The 18,566-nt window shown below is 36.5% G+C and overlaps 1 protein-coding gene across 3 annotated transcripts in view; it reads right to left on the bottom strand.

Annotated features, from left to right (window-relative positions):
- The window catches only part of LOC110451215 (regulator of G-protein signaling 11-like), a 67,495-nt gene that overhangs the window by 35,821 nt on the left and 13,108 nt on the right, over positions 1-18,566 (bottom strand). For all 3 annotated transcript variants that reach the window (XM_021499115.1, XM_021499117.1, XM_021499116.1), the window contains exons 2-3: positions 15,200-15,296; positions 3,925-4,100 (exon numbers count right to left, since the gene is read on the bottom strand). In XM_021499115.1, coding sequence (XP_021354790.1) covers positions 3,925-4,100; positions 15,200-15,296 — 273 coding nt within the window. The remainder of the gene's footprint in view (positions 1-3,924; positions 4,101-15,199; positions 15,297-18,566) is intronic.

Raw genomic sequence — 18,566 nt, 5'->3', positions numbered from 1 at the left:
CTGACTACTACTAATTGACACACAGTACTGAGTTCTATGTCTTTCTAAGTATTAACTGACTACTACTAATTGACACACAGTACTGAGTTCTATGTCTTTCTAAGTATTAACTGACTACTACTAATTGACACACAGTACTGAGTTCTATGTCTTTCTAAGTATTAACTGACTACTACTAATTGACACACAGTACTGAGTTCTATGTCTTTCTAAGTATTAACTGACTACTACTAATTGACACACAGTACTGAGTTCTATGTCTTTCTAAGTATTAACTGACTACTACTAATTGACACACAGTACTGAGTTCTATGTCTTTCTAAGTATTAACTGACTACTACTAATTGACACACAGTACTGAGTTCTATGTCTTTCTAAGTATTAACTGACTACTACTAATTGACACACAGTACTGAGTTCTATGTCTTTCTAAGTATTAACTGACTACTACTAATTGACACACAGTACTGAGTTCTATGTCTTTCTAAGTATTAACTGACTACTACTAATTGACACACAGTACTGAGTTCTATGTCTTTCTAAGTATTAACTGACTACTACTAATTGACACACAGTACTGAGTTCTATGTCTTTCTAAGTATTAACTGACTACTACTAATTGACACACAGTACTGAGTTCTATGTCTTTCTAAGTATTAACTGACTACTACTAATTGACACACAGTACTGAGTTCTATGTCTTTCTAAGTATTAACTGACTACTACTAATTGACACACAGTACTGAGTTCTATGTCTTTCTAAGTATTAACTGACTACTACTAATTGACACACAGTACTGAGTTCTATGTCTTTCTAAGTATTAACTGACTACTACTAATTGACACACAGTACTGAGTTCTATGTCTTTCTAAGTATTAACTGACTACTACTAATTGACACACAGTACTGAGTTCTATGTCTTTCTAAGTATTAACTGACTACTACTAATTGACACACAGTACTGAGTTCTATGTCTTTCTAAGTATTAACTGACTACTACTAATTGACACACAGTACTGAGTTCTATGTCTTTCTAAGTATTAACTGACTACTACTAATTGACACACAGTACTGAGTTCTATGTCTTTCTAAGTATTAACTGACTACTACTAATTGACACACAGTACTGAGTTCTATGTCTTTCTAAGTATTAACTGACTACTACTAATTGACACACAGTACTGAGTTCTATGTCTTTCTAAGTATTAACTGACTACTACTAATTGACACACAGTACTGAGTTCTATGTCTTTCTAAGTATTAACTGACTACTACTAATTGACACACAGTACTGAGTTCTATGTCTTTCTAAGTATTAACTGACTACTACTAATTGACACACAGTACTGAGTTCTATGTCTTTCTAAGTATTAACTGACTACTACTAATTGACACACAGTACTGAGTTCTATGTCTTTCTAAGTATTAACTGACTACTACTAATTGACACACAGTACTGAGTTCTATGTCTTTCTAAGTATTAACTGACTACTACTAATTGACACACAGTACTGAGTTCTATGTCTTTCTAAGTATTAACTGACTACTACTAATTGACACACAGTACTGAGTTCTATGTCTTTCTAAGTATTAACTGACTACTACTAATTGACACACAGTACTGAGTTCTATGTCTTTCTAAGTATTAACTGACTACTACTAATTGACACACAGTACTGAGTTCTATGTCTTTCTAAGTATTAACTGACTACTACTAATTGACACACAGTACTGAGTTCTATGTCTTTCTAAGTATTAACTGACTACTACTAATTGACACACAGTACTGAGTTCTATGTCTAAGTATTAACTGACTACTACTTATTGACACACAGTACTAAGTTCTATGTCTTTCTAAGTATTAACTGGCTACTACTTATTGACACACAGAACTGAGTTCTATGTCTTTCTAAGTATTAACTGGCTACTACTAATTGACACACAGAACTGAGTTCTATGTCTTGCTAAGTATTAACTGACTACTACTAATTGACACACAGTACTGAGTTCTATGTCTTTCTAAGTATTAACTGACTACTACTTATTGACACACGGCACGAAGTTCTATGTCTTTCTAAGTATTAACTGGCTACTACTAATTGACACAAAGAACTGAGTTATATGTCTTTCTAAGTATTAACTGACTACTACTAATTGACACACAGTACTGAGTTCTATGTATTAACTGACTCGATACGATAAAGCTTTAAACATAATGCCTGGTACCGGTAACAGCTCAATTGTTATTTTGTTGCTGTCCTTCAACTAATCTGAAATCTATTTACCAGTTCAAGAACCCATGTTCTCATGATCATTAAAAAATATACTTATCTAGTGACAAAATCAGACCTATCTGTACAATTTGTTCTGATTTTTTATGAAATAACCCACGCCTTGTCCATTTGTCAATTACATCGCATAACTTATAGGAATTTTTTAAATTCAATGGCAGCTTCATATCACTGGTAACAGTTCTGTGCTGAAACTGTAACACTATCAAGTAAATATTTGAAAAATCAAAAATAATCAATATTCATACGTAAATAGGTTTAAGTAAATATACTTAACACAAATGTAGATATATTTGAAGGCCAGTAAATCAATACACGCCTTCACACCTACACTTTACCATCCATACTGAAAGATATTTTAAAAGCCTGATGAAAGTTCAAAGTTCTCGGTATCCGACGTGAGCTTTTAATGCTGGATTATGTTATTGATTTTAAAACCTGACTTTCATACTAAATAGTTATAACTAACAAATTAAACACATGTGATGGGTTAAATCGTAATTTGAAAATAAATTATCAAATATGGAAATACTTCTCTGTGGTAAATTTGTTATTAAAAGATATTGGAATTTCGTGGCTTGCTAGGTTAACTACTGAACATTAAAACAACTCAATAAAGACTGTACTGGTGTATAATTTAGGCCAATTACTTCCTGTTCCAATGTTTCAAGTACCTCATTATGTCAATGCCGTCAACTATGGTTTCTGGTCAGAATCTATTTATATAATGAATCCTTGGCTTCGTTATATATTCAAGTGAAATGCAAGGCTATTCTTTAACCAGCATCAAACTATTTACATTAATTGATTCAACTTTGAACAGCGAAACGCTGGTACTTGAATCTTTTGAGTTTTTTCAGGGTTTCAATTATTAATGTAATTGATTATCTTTTTTTTTATGCTCATGGTGGTATGAATCCCGGTAGGTTACATAAATATTTACCAGGAAACCCATCAGTGTATAAACCTTGAAAAATGATTTCAATATACCCGGTATATCCACATTCTATAGTAGCTATTATTGACCTAAATATAAGTATTCTCTAATATTTGCGGAACTGAAGTGTCTGTATCCCAGTGCTTGTGAAAGCTTTATGTCACCTAAATGTTTGCTTATCATGTCAGGGTCTCACGTTATGTGAGGCACGAAAAGAAGCGTTCATGGCTATATGAAAGCAATTTCTTTAGGTAGTGTTGATATAGCAACTTGTAACAGAAATATTAATATAATTTATAAAAAAAACAGTCTGTCATCAAAAGTGACACTTTTAAGGAAATTGCAATATTTGTTTTTAAATTATAGATATGTATATACCGGTAGTTGAACTATGATATGTTGACAATGTGGGACCATGGAAAAACATGAAGATCAGTGGGGCACTTAGTATTCTCCGAATTAAAACGCATAGTAACGAACTATTGATAGACCAAAATCAACTTTAAAATTAACAGGAAAATAAGATATGATAATTTTGTGATAATGTTATTTGACTGTATAAATTTTCAAATGATTGTTCCCACAGAACCAGCTAGGATACATAATTAAAAGGTCAATGTTTAAATTTCAAAACTTATGATCTGCAAAATCCATGCAATATCAGCTATATGACGTCAGTATGGTCAGCGACCTACCTGGAATCTGTATTCAGTAGACCGGTCGTCTTTAATCGTGACAGTTTTCAGGTCTACAGGGTAGATGTAGCCGTACTGACACAGCAGGTTTGCTAGGTGTAAAGCCTCTTTCACACCCATCTCCTCCGTCTCAGACTCGGGGAACCGTCTTCTCAGCCATTCTATGATGTCACTTCCTACAAGTAGACAAGGAATGACAAAACATTACTTGACCTGCAAACCCTAGGTGAACTTAACTTAAACTGTTATGTCATCCAAAATAATTTAAGATAGGGTGAACAGACTAACATCTGTATTTCAACAGTGTGACCAGACAATTTTGAAAACATAATAACACTAACCTATTAACCCATTCACCCCTAAAATTTTTAACTGAACTTGCCATGTCTTTGATATGGTAAGGTTCCAATGTGACTTTGGAGGTGAATGGGTTAGAAAGCAATATCCAAATTATGTAGGCAGCACAAGGTCTATAGAGAAAATTAAATGGTGCCGGAAGTCGACTTACAGACTTTCCCTACATTTGTTGTTCTTTCACTATCCTTTCAAAGCACCTCATTATGATAACTGCCAAATATAAAACTATTGTTTTTCTGCATGCTATGGATATTTGTAGCAATAAGTCATGATGTAATTTTTTGTAATTAAGGACCCCTGTCTCACTGCAGATAAACCACTGGAGAGTTCCACTTGAGTTTCTTCTGTATCAACAGTAGTTATAATAGAATAGTTTCTATTCACAGAAAAAAATTAGTGATGGTTGCAAATTTAGAGAAGGGCAGCTATTAGAGAAAACAGGGTAGAATAATGGTCACACTTTGCTATCAGCAATTTATTATCATTGTTAGTGCTATTTATCCCTCAATAAATGGACACAGCTTTCTGGGATGAGTTGTGATGAGATCGTCTTATAAAGGTCAATGACTCTGTAAACATGGTACTGATCTGATTCCCCAGTAATCAGGTATGACAACCGTCAACGCTACAGGTCATCCCCTCAGCACCATACTAATTAGCATCTCAGCATACGCCTGCCGCATTCTCTTAGGCTATAAAACATGATGTAAATAGCATTCAGGTGGTACATGTATTTATATTAATTACAATCCCATTTTCACAGTTACATCACACTTGCTTGGTACCAACCAGTCTACAATTTAGCAAGAGGCCTGTTGGGCTTGTATGGCTCACCTGTTTTTCTTTTGTTATCTGAACTAGACAGAAGTTCAAATGTTTCCCCTTAAGGATTCCTGTCCCACTGCACTGTGATTTTCCCTATATACAGTAACCTCCCCTTAAGGATTCCTGTCCCACTGCCATGTGATTTTCCCTATATACAGTAACCTCCCCTTAAGGATCCCTGTCCCACTGCACTGTGATTTTCCCTATTTTCAGTAACCTCCCCTTAAGGATCCCTGTCGCACTGCACTGTGATTTTCCCTATATACAGTGACCTCTCCTTAAGGATTCCTGTCCCACTGCACTGTGATTTTCCCTATATACAGTAACCTCCCCTTAAGGATTCCTGTCCCACTGCCATGTGATTTTCCCTATATACAGTAACCTCCCCTTAAGGATCCTTGTCCCACTACACTGTGATTTTCCCTATATACAGTAACCTCCCCTTAAGGATCCCGTCCCACTGCACTGTGATTTTCCCTATATACAGTGACCTCCCCTTAAGGAGCCCTCTCCCACTGGAATGTGAGTTTCCCTATATACAGTGACCTCCCCTTAAGGAGCCCTCTCCCACTGGAATGTGAGTTTCCCTATATACAGTGACCTCCCCTTAAGGATCCCTCTCCCACTGCACTGTGATTTTCCCTATATCCAGTGCCCTCCCCTTAAGGATCCCTGTCCCACTGCACTGTGATTTTTCCTTTATACAGTAACCTCCCCTTAAGGATTCCTGTCCCACTTCCATGTGATTTTCCCTATATACAGTAACCTCCCCTAAAGGATTCCTGTCCCACTGCACTGTGATTTTCCCAATATACAGTGCCCTCCCCTTAAGGATCCCTGTCCCACTGCACTGTGATCTTCCCTATATACAGTAACCTCCCCTTAAGGATTCCTGTCCCACTGCACTGTGCTTTCCCCTATATACAGTGACCTCCCCTTAATGATTCCTGCCCCACTGCACTGTGATTTTCCCTATACAGTAACTTCCCCTTTATGATTCCTGTCCCTCTGCACTGTGATTTTCCCTATATACAGTAACCTCCCCTTAAGGATTACTGTCCCACTACACTGTGATTTTCCCTATATACAGTGACCTCCCCTTAATGATTCCTGCCCCACTGCACTGTGATTTTCCCTATACAGTAACTTCCCCTTTATGATTCCTGTCCCTCTGCACTGTGATTTTCCCTATATACAGTGACCTCCCCTTAAGGATCCCTGTCCCACTGCCATGCGATTTTCCCTATATGCAGTAACCTCCCCTTAATGATCCCTGTCCCACTGCACTGTGATTTTCCCTATATACAGGAACCTCCCCTTAAGGATTCCTGTCCCACTACACTGTGATTTTCCCTATATACAGTGACCTCCCCTTAAGGATTCCTGCCCCACTGCAATGTGATTTTCCCTATATACAGTAACCTCCCCTTAAGGATTACTGTCCCACTACACTGTGATTTTCCCTATATACAGTGACCTCCCCTTAAGGATTCCTGTCCCTCTGCACTGTGATTTTCCCTGTATACAGTTATCTCCCCTTAATGATCCCTGTCCCACTGCACTGTAATTTTCCCTTAATACAGTGACCTCCCCTTAAGGATTCCTGTCCCACTGCACTTTGACTTTCCCTATATACAGTGACCTCCCCTTAATGATTCCTGTCCCACTACACTGTGATTTTCCCTATAAACAGTGACCTCACCTTAATGATTCCTGTCCCATTTCACTGTGATTTTCCCTATATACAGTAACCTCCCCTTAAGGATTCCTGTCCCACTAAACTGTGATTTTCCCTATATACAGTGACCTCCCCTTAATGATTCCTGTCCCACTACACTGTGATTTTCCCTATATACAGTGACCTCCCCTTAACTTCCGTTTGGTTACAACTGTAGCACAATTGGGCTAAGACATTTTTGTAACAATCACCCGAAGAAGCTCAATACAGAGATATAGAGAGATAGTATAACAATATAAAATCCATGGATCAATTCCTGGTCTAGCCCCACTGATTTTTTTTACACTCAGAACACTGTTGTTAATTATCATTTATTTCATTCAACTTTATAATTTCTCATAAACGTCCCGCAGGGTATGGTTTTCTTTACAGAAATGATTTTCAAGGCTACAGTCATGCCTGAAAAACAGTTTGCAATGCCTAGTAACAAGTTTTCGCTGTGGTACGGGGATCCTTATGACGATGGTGGCTGCCACATATTTTTTCTTGACAATGAGAATTTACATGCATGACAACCCTTGGTAATGGTAATGACAGAAACATTTGCACAATGTTTACATCGATTTGCTGGGAATACATTAGTGCTGGGAATCGGTCTGATTTTGAAGATCGATTATCGGACATTCAAGATTGATCGGTATTCGATTATCGGTTGAAATAAAAAAAGAAAGTGTTTTCATTCCGGTGGCCGTCATTTGCCGTACTTCTGGATTTTGTCAGTTATAAATTTAGCCATACCTACAAAACACCGCACTGACCTTGATTACGTAATGACGTTATAGCTACCATGCTTGAATGATGGCATGATTCAAGCGAGAATCAACAAGAACGGGTGAAAGGGACGTTTCATTTTGGATTAAACTTGAAAAGCAACCATAGGTATCTTTAAGAAGTTCAGTTCTTCATGTCAAACCTACAAAAACGATCTTCTTCATGACAAAGTTTCAAACTAGATCTTTCATGTGCTAAATCGATTATCGAATCGACCTCATGTCAAGCTCGGTTTAATTGATGTTTCCGGTTATCGGTACACCACTAGAATACATGGTGGACATTTTGAATCAACCTACGAAATATCAGCACCTAGCTGTTCTGGGGCATTAGATCTTTATTCCTGTCAAGTCTTGTTACCATTTGCCCGGTTCAAGACAACCATTTTTTGAAAATATATTAATCCCATTTTCATCTTTTAAGCCACGCCCCTCAACCCCCTGCATTGTCACACCTTACATTTATGTAAAATTTGAAATCTTTTGGCTCAGAAAATTAGGTGAAAATGTTATAAGAATATATTTAGGGACAAACATGACAGATGCCATGCTACTGCATAAGACCACTTGGCCCTTCAGGCTAGGTGAGCTTTTTCAGATGCATTTCATTCGAATGGTAATACATATGTACATGCTAAAATCAATCCCCATTCTAAAGTTACATATCTCCTCCTGGAAGTCTTAAACCTGTACCTTTAAGTGTTTTGATTATTTAGACTGTAGGAATGACTGAACACCATATATAACCGGCTAACTATCATTGTGTAAGCGGTGATCTACAAATAGGCACACAGCTATATAAGTGTGAAGAGTGCTATATATGGCAGGTTAACCTCGTGTGTTTTTGAGAGGCTGACGTTGGTGATCGGTGTTACTGCCGAGTTCCTGGAATCCCCGATCAACCCCAATCAGGACCGGTGTTAATGTCGCTGTACAGGACCCTCAATCAATAATGTCTATTTTGGCGCGGACTTCTATGTGTCAAATATATCACAAATGAAATGAACAAACATGAATTACTTATAACGTGCGGTACTACAAGGAAATTACACTCCGAGGATCAGTGTAAAAAAGTACTGTACGGGATAAATAGACACCAAAGTTGTAGTGGAACTGTTTTACCATCAAGGTTGAAAAGAAACAAAACACAAGACATTTGTAATTACGTCTTGTGATAGATATTGGCTGCAAGTCGCCCTCCATCACCCACCCATAAAAAGACAAAACCATCTGAGTTACTGACAAGTAACACAAGATCCTCACTTCAATACAAAAACATGGTCAATTTTGATAGGCAAAGATCAAATTTGGCAATATTGATAGATTCTCTTCTCTTCTGTCTAAAAATATAATGTAAAACTTCAAAATGTATATCTCTGTTTGTTTATGGTGTAAAAGGATTATGATTCACAATAATGAGTCATATCATCAAGTGCAAGTCATTTGCAGCATTATGACCCATATTTGTAACTTGTTGAGTAATTCAAGGAGCAAAGTTTCAATCTGGCAACAGACAGTGGAATCTGTGATAGAATCAGGATGTTTTAAGCAGAAGCCTAGTTGTAGTCCTTTACATATTAAGTCCATATTCAAGTTCCATGCAGAAAAAGAAACAAACGTTACGTTCCCATTATCAGACTAATGAAAAAGACCTCTGACTATGCTCTTAACATATTCACCCCTGAAATTTCAAAATAAACTTTTCTAACCTTTGAATTTGAAGAGTTCAAATGTGTCTTCAGGTGTGAATGAGTTAAAATGTTGAGTATAGGTTGTCCTTTTTCCTAGAAATGTTGCTCACAGCCATGCTGGTCTAGTTGGAACATTTGACCTCCACGTTTGGCGGACATTTTTTTTAGTGTGAACAGACCATCAACAAGTTACTGGTTGTTTTCACTCAAAAGGTAGAATAAGTAATCTTCTCCAAAGACACTAACATTTCACAGCTGCAATATAACTGGAGGTTTTATGTTTGGATGATTACCTGAATATCCTACGGACTAACTTTATGAGAATAGCTGATCAGTATTCAGGGCAACAGGTTCTTTGTTGGATCCTCAGCCGAACTTGTACCCACGACTTGGGTTAACAGTTCAGATGAGGGTCCGACAAAATACTGGTCGCCAGAAATAATTTTTGGTTTGGTTTACTTGTGTTTTATGTCCTATTATTAGCTATGGTCATTTAAGGAAGTGCTAGGTTTTGGTGGTGGAGGAAAGCCGAAGTTCCTGGAGAAACCCATCGACCTACGGCCAGTACCTAGCGACAGCCCCACGTAGGTCTCGAACCCGCGACCCAGTGGTAGAGGGCTTTGAGTGGAAGCAGAATGTTGGACGCCTTAACCACTTGGCCATTGCGGCCCCCACCAGAAATACAAGTCACCAAACTATTGCCCTCAACTTAAGGCTTTGGGCAACAATCTCGTCTTCGGATTCTGTAAATCACCCATTGACCTCAACCCAAGTTAATAACTGTATAAACTGCAAATACACATGAGTAATGTCCATACATGTTGTCCTACTGTGTACTAGTCTGTGGAGATATAAGTATAACACTTTACATATGAACAGCCACATCTGTAAGAAATGATGTGTGAAACATACATACCAAGTAGTATATCAACGATGCCTCCTTAAGGGCCATTATGAAACCCCTTGACATTTGATCCTGATCATATAACATTCTTATAATTTCCCAGTGGGCACGTTGTATATAATTCTTTGACCTTGACCTTATTTGTGACCTCATTAACGGAGTTGGATAACACTTTCAGCACATTTCATACTAGAACATTATACAAAACCATAAACAGCAGCAAATGAAAATATAGACACTACTAAATTATAATCCTACTTGTACTAACACACAGACCGGTCTACAAACGATCACTGATAGTTACTGGACCAGGAGTTTGGGACGTAACAATCCAGAAGCTATATAGTGACAGTAACTGGATTATAGACTGTCTGTACATACTGATCCACAAACCATCACCAACAGTAAATACCAAGGAGACTCGAACACATTCACCCCTGCAATTTCATAATTAACTATTCCAACCGTTCAAATGGAAGAGGCCAAATGTTTCCTAAGGGGTGAATGAGTTAAGGCCATAAATCCTTATTCATAAACCATTTCAACAAAAGTTACTGGATAAAACATTTAGGTCATAGATAACTGATACACAAAACTTAATGATCAATGCTTTAGGACAGAGATACACAATTGATTCATATACTGAGCATAGATACCAACAACAAAAGATTACAGTAAAACATAGATTGAGCACTACTATTCTAAAGTTCAGTGAATTATTAACAAGAACACACACATACTTCATCACTATACTGCTTTGTTATTCAACCTCAAACAAATGAATCCTTAATCACTGTTCACCACAATCAAATGCTCGCCATACAACTACATACATAAACAGTAGCTTAACTCATTCACCCCTGAAATTTCATAATAGACTATTCCAACCTTTGAATTGGAAGAGTTCAAATGTGTCTTCAGGGGTGAATGAGTTAATGCAGCCAAAAGATCCAAACAAACTTTGAGGCTCCACCACTGGGTTGCGGGTTGAAGACCTATGTCGGGCAATTGCCAGATAGTGGCTGCAGGTTGGTGGTTTTTCTAGCTGGTATAATAGGAAGTACAAACAAACAAAACCAAATTTTGAGGGAAAACAAGAATTAAGCAGAAATTTATTTGTAAACTTCTGAAGTACACACTTTCCATAAAATATAGGATATAAGTCTGGACAAGTAAATGACACCAACTTATACGTAAATCAAAAATTTATTTCATTCTAAGGAAGTTGCCTGAGATACCAGACTCTCCAATCTTTGTTCCCTGACACCCACTGTACCCCCAGTATATTAAACCTATAGTTTTTTCTTTCTAAAAAGCAACATTTGCGCTAATTAATGACTTTAGGTGCTCATTGGTTTCGCCAATTAAAGAATTTGTTTATAAGTCCCAGCTTCCACCTTTGTTCTGCTAAATTTTGATTGTGCTAAAATAAATATACTTACAGTACCAGATTTTGATTGCATCAAGTTAAAAGCAGATATTCTATCAAAGGTATAAAAACTATTAATCTGTATACTGGAGATATTGGTTTCAGTGAACCTGCTCACGCAGCAGTCCACGGCAACCATTACCAGGTATATATAGAATCATCAGGTAACTGTAATGAGGTAAGCAATTGAATTAATTAGCTTTATTGATGAATGTCGACTGGAGTGTTAGAGTGTAGTTATCAATTACAAACTACGCACCCACCCCATTTACAGTACCAATATCCCTCAAGATATTCCTACAATCAATGCCTCGATTGTCCGCACACCAATATCAACTACAGACTGATGCTGCTCTGGCAGTGGGTTGTCCCCGGTTACCTGTAGGCAAAGTGGATCCTCTGACGTCATTATCTACTTAACCACAATTTAACTGTTGTGCACAAACACATTTTCAATAAATAAATAATAGTTATATTTTTAGCCCAATACCAATTCTACCGTCTTACTTTTTCAACCTGTACATATTCTAGCTTGATTATGAGTTCACTTCAATAATGCATCTGTTTTCTATTGAAATATTAAAATTACTTTTCTATTTAACTGCTTTATCTTTTTAATCAATCTTGACATGTGGTAATACATTGGTTTTTAAAAGTAGAATACAATACTATTGTTTCTATAAGTTCATTATACATTCCAATTACATGATTACACCTCTAATTAGTAAGTGTGTTATATATCCTAACATAATTAATACACCTCTAATTAGAGATGTGATCATTTAATTCCAATGTAGAATAAACTACTTCATTTCATTACACATCCTTTTAACCTTATTCCATCTCTTATACAAATACAAGATGTCCAACAGGCCTGCATCACTTAGTATATAGCCTTATATGTATATCTGTGTAATTAAGTAGGTCAAGGTCAAATTAAGGAAAACAAACTTGATACTAAGCAAACTTACACTACATGTACATGCCAAATTTGATTATGATTCTTTATTAGATGATATTAAATTCATTTACTCAAATGACCTTCAAAGTGGGTCTAGGTCTTTTCTTTGAACAAACTTGGTAGCTAATGTTACCTTAGCAAGCCACAGACCAAAATTTGCTATTTTATGCCTGAAGTTTTAAATTTATTTGACCCCTCTCATTCATGAAATAAGGTCAAGGTGATTTTACAGAAAAAATGACGGTCCTTTTCCCACCAAGCTACATGCCATATACCATGTCCTACACTCCATAGATCTTTGGAAGTCATTTGACACAATTGATACCTGTGACCTTGAGAGTTGGTCAAGGTTATTTATTCCAACAAAGTTGAGATATATTCACCCTAGAATGCTACAGGTAAATATCAACAAGGCCTTTTCAATCTTTAGAAGTAGTTTGAATATTTAAACAAATTTGACCTCTGGTATATTCTATATGCTGGGAAATTTATCATGACAGCGAAAATTAATACAAAGTTCAGTCCATAGAGTAATCACCATGTGAAGGGCGAAATTTACATAGGGTGAAAGCTGCCCAGTAAACAGTAGACAGCAGGTTATATAATTTATTTGAAGAGACTTGTTAACCCTTCACTGCAGCAACACTGGTTTGAATATCATGAACTCATTCACCCCTGAAGACACATTTGAACTCTTCTAATTCAAAGGTTGCAATAGTTCATTATGACATTTCAGGGGTAAATCAGTTAATCTTGGCATTATGGGTCTTTTCATTAAAAGAATTTGTGTTTGAACTTTAAGATATTTGATCTGTTATGTGGAAAGTAGGTCAAGGCCATACATTTAAAATAAACTAAGTAGCTGTCAACCCTGCAAGATACAACCTTTGTATCAATACTCCATACATTATGGATCTGAAGAAGATTCTGTAGGTGAAATAAAAAGGTGAAGCTGAACCACAGACGCCACCACGTAAGCGGACAGGCACTCGGCACTAGGGGACCTAATGAAGGTTATATATATACTGTCACAGATAGTACTAATAAAACATGATAGATGTTTTACTTTAACAGTAAGTATCCTAACATACTGATCAGAAGTTACATACTAGAAAGAAGAATGAACCCATGATACACAGCTATTGACGACCACATTATTTTTAAACTGACAAACACTTCACATTTAACTGTGACGTAACTATGCAGTACATTTTCATTTATTGATTGTCTCATGAACACTCAATACTTATCCAAAGCTCTGTATAGGGAGAACAACGCTCCTCCCTAATACTTCTTATCCTCGTTATAAAACTTAAGGATCCCTGTCCCTCTGATACTGTGTTTTTTCCTATATACAGTAACCTCCCCTTAATATCGGTTTTTGATGTAACTGTAGCACAGCTGGGCCAGGACACTGTCTTTGATCAGGAAGCTCAGTCTGTTAGAGATAGCATAACAATCTGAAGACCAGGGTTCAAATCCGGTCCAGTTTACACTGAGAACACTATTGTTGATTATATTTTGTTTATTTCGTCTTTATCTTTTTTTCGTAGAAGTGTGGCAAGGTATGGTTTTCTTTTCATAAAAGATTTACGAAAGTTGTAGTGATGCTGGGAAAACATTTTCAAATGCTTTTAAAGTTACCTTTTTTAAGGTACGAGCATCCTTAACCCTTTCACCACTGTAGACCATAAAGGACTCATCCAGGTCAATGCATGGTAGAGTCTACTAAAGTTACAAAGGGGTGAAAGGGTTAGGCTGTTCCAGGCTATCGCCCACTTTGTAAGAGATGTTAGCCTGTACTCACAGCTATAAGTATAAGGTTTACTTGAAAGAGATGATAAAACTTCTGGTAATTCTTTCATGTTTAAAAACATTGTTTGGTCAATATCACGCCACACAAGTGACTAAGTGAGGTAGTGTAGGCCATTGTCACACTACATTGTAGAAGATCATTGTTCTTTATTAAACTGCACCTTTATACTTATTGGTCTGAACAGTGCATTATACACAGTACGTACATACAGACAAAACTCAGATACGGAGAAGAGAATTTTCATAGATAATTCACATCTTTCTAGTTTGATATTTAATTCAATAGTTCTAATCGTCTATAAACATCCTTGTTAAATTATCACAAAACAATATATAAAACACAGACCAGCATGCAATAGACATTTGAGTGTAAAATAAAAAACTTATCTTCCACACCTCATTTCAGTATTAAACCCTTTCACCCCTACCGTATGTAACTTTAGTAAACTCTTCCATCCTTTGATCTAGATGAGTCCATTATGGTCTACAGTGGTGAAAGGGTTCAAACAAAGTGGATTGCATTTCATCATTTTTTTAAAGAGAATTAACCCCTTTGTGTCTCTAAAATGACCAGAAAAAATGATCAATTCATTTTGATTTTAGTTTAAAAATATGATTTTTTATTAATCATCAAACATATGTATAACCTATATATGATTTAAGAAGGATGGAAAAATAACCTTAGAATTTTGAAACAGAACAAACCCTGAAGCTGACAGATATAATCACGGCGTAAGGTACAATATTTAACAACAAAAATAATAAATAAATAAAAATGGTCTTACCTGAGAATATTTTCCTATCCACTAGAGGATGTGTTTTCCTGTTTCTACTCGTAATGCCTTTGTCATCCTGTTGCATATTCTTTATAATCGCCTCCATCTGAAACGGCAAATCAGGACTTGAAAGTACAAATGAGTATATTTTTTCCATTTCAAATGACAAAACAGGAGTTTCAATCGTGCACTCTGGTGACAAAATAATACTTTCACTTATTTCCTCCAACACAGGGCTATCCATTTCTCCTGTCACAGATGATGAACATTCCGGGCTACTGATTCTGTCCGTTGGTAAAGATGACAAGGAGTTCTCCATTTCTGCAGTAAATATTACTTAGTTTCCCAATCCAGGGTGCTTTGAGGTGCTACAAAATGTGAATCCAACTTTGATATCCCTACCACCTTCTGCTTAGCGATTATATAATGTTGCCATGAGCAATTTACGTGCTACAAAATGTGAATCCAACTTTTATATCCCTACCACCTTCTGCTTAGCAATTATATAATGTTGCCGTGAGCAATTTACGTGCTACAAAATGTGAATCCAACTTTTATATCCCTACCACCTTCTGCTTAGCGATTATATAATGTTGCTGTGATCAATTTACGTGGGGAGAGTTGCCCAGGGAAAGTTGCCAGCCTCTGCATATGGTCAAAAAATATTGTAGGTGTTCCAACTCAAATGACACACACAAAAAAATCACCTAGAGCTGTCTAACAACTTTATTTTCTTTTAAACAGTCCGGGTTGAATGGGAACTTCGTTATTTCTATCAGATTTGTCTTTTACTCGTTCATCACCTAAACAAATAAGTCTGTTAATTTGTTTATGACAAGTAATATTTTCATAAGGGAGAAGTCATAGATGAATAATATTGTATTGTTTAACCCTTTCACCCCCATATAACTTGAGTAGATACTATCATGTATTGATCTGGATGAGTCCATTATGGTCTATAGTGGTGAAAGGTTAAGGATCAATTTAATATCCCGGCTGAATTATGATCCAGCTCTGGTTGCCTTACACTTCCACATTCAAAACTGATATGGTCTCGTCTTGCTCAGCAGTTTTAGATGGGACAAACATGGACTAACATTGAATTTGAATAGAACAAACACTAAAAATCCAATTTTTTAGTAAGATCAAGTGTTCCAAACATTTTTGTTACATTTGTACAACAAATCGAATTTATAGCAAACATACAAAGGGAACTAAGAAATAATCTTCTTCAAACAAAAACTTAGAAAGAACATTTCTGTAATGAGCTTGATAAATGTATTCTGTGTCATTTAACCTGGGTGAACTAATAAGTGTATTCTGTGTCATTGAACTTGGGTGAACTAATAAGTGTATTCTGTGTCATTGAACTTGGGTGACCCAATAAATGTATTCTGTATCATTTAACCTGGGTGACCCAATAAGTGTATTCTGTGTCATTGAACTTTGGTGACCTAAAACGTGTATTCTGTGTCATTTAACCTGGGTGACCTAATAAGTGTATTCTGTGTCATTGAACTTTGGTGACCCAATAAGTGTATTCTGTGTCATTGAACTTGGGTGACCCAATAAGTGTATTCTGTGTCATTGAACTTGGGTGACCCAATAAGTGTATTCTGTGTCATTGAACTTGGGTGACCCAATAAGTGTATTCTGTGTCATTGAACTTGGGTGACCCAATAAGTGTATTCTGTGTCATTGAACTTGGGTGACCCAATAAGTGTATTCTGTGTCATTGAACTTGGGTGACCCAATAAGTGTATTCTGTGTCATTGAACTTGGGTGACCCAATAAGTGTATTCTGTGTCATTGAACTTGGGTGACCCAATAAGTGTATTCTGTGTCATTGAACTTGGGTGACCCAATAAGTGTATTCTGTGTCATTGAACTTGGGTGACCCAATAAGTGTATTCTGTGTCATTGAACTTGGGTGACCCAATAAGTGTATTCGGTGTCATTGAACTTGGGTGACCTAATAAGTGTATTCTGTGTCATAAAACTTGGGTGACCCAATAAGTGTTTTCTGTGTCATTGAACTTGGGTGACCCAATAAGTGTATTCGGTGTCATTGAACTTGGGTGACCTAATAAGTGTATTCTGTGACATACTTTGCTAGAATGACCCAATAAGTGTATTCAGTTACACACTTTTTGAGAATGACCCAATAAGTGTATGCAGTGTCATTGAACTTGGGTGACCTTATAAGTGTATTCAGTGACATACTTTGCTGGAATGACCCAATAAGTGTATTCAGTGACATACTTTGCTGGAATGACACCCTTTGCTGGAATGACCCAATAAGTATATTCAGTGACACACTTAACTGGAATGACCCAATAATTGTACTCTGTGGAGTTACCCTTAATAAGTGTTTACAGTGACCTACTTAGTAAGAATGACCCTATAAGTGTTGTCTATGACATGCTTTCTATTCTGTAACACGCTTAGCTGGAATGACACAAAAAATGAATAAAGTGACATTTCAAATTTAGTCTTTCAAAACTAATATGTGCAACACTGCTGGCACAGTGCTATACCATACAATGACGTATGTATTATACACCTATAAAATATGAGATTTTGACTAATAACACAATGCCCCTATTATAAAGGCTATACTAACTGTTCCTAAGAAGATATCCGGCCCGGTAGTAACATCACCTAATCATTTTACCACTGAAACTCATCCATTCAACAACAAAAGTTTAAATATTTCCTTTCAAAACAAATCTACTTAACTGCTTTAATCAAAATTCATCTTTGCAGAACGTAACACCTTCACCCCTAAAAAACAACACCATTGAGGCTGTGATCAATAATATAGTATATTTGTCTTTCTCTGACAGTCTGTTAGACGCAGCCTGTGAAACATGAGTGGGTTTTAGCACCTGACAAGTCCTGTACTGCATTGTGTACTATACAACTCATCATTTATACATCTTGAATGTATGAACACTTTCTGGGGGATGACAGAAATCCTCAATCCATTAAAAATACATGTGTAAACTACCTCGCACCACTTACACGAGGAAGTTATTGATCAATTATAGACACAATAATACATGTACCAAGCTGTATCAGTAAGTTTCTTTATCATTCACATATATATATTATCCGGATCACAATACGTACAAACACTTTTACATCAAAACAGTTTATATATAAATGAGAAGTTTTAAACCTTACAACACAGGCAAAATGTCTACAGGGATTTTTGGCATTAATTTGGGCAAATAAAAGCCAGATACAGTCAATGTCATTTTCGATAGAATAGGAATCAAGTTTTCTCCTATAGATTGCACCCGAGTTTCTAGATTTATACCTCCCCCCCCCCTCCCCACACAAAATGTAAATGATATCCTGGGGGTGGGGGTGG

This window comes from Mizuhopecten yessoensis, unplaced genomic scaffold (assembly GCF_002113885.1).
Source record: "Mizuhopecten yessoensis strain PY_sf001 unplaced genomic scaffold, ASM211388v2 scaffold5877, whole genome shotgun sequence".
In the NCBI taxonomy this organism is placed as follows: Eukaryota; Metazoa; Mollusca; class Bivalvia; order Pectinida; family Pectinidae; genus Mizuhopecten; species Mizuhopecten yessoensis.
Note: the sequence above shows the minus strand (reverse complement) of the source record. Positions and strands in the feature narration are given on the sequence as shown.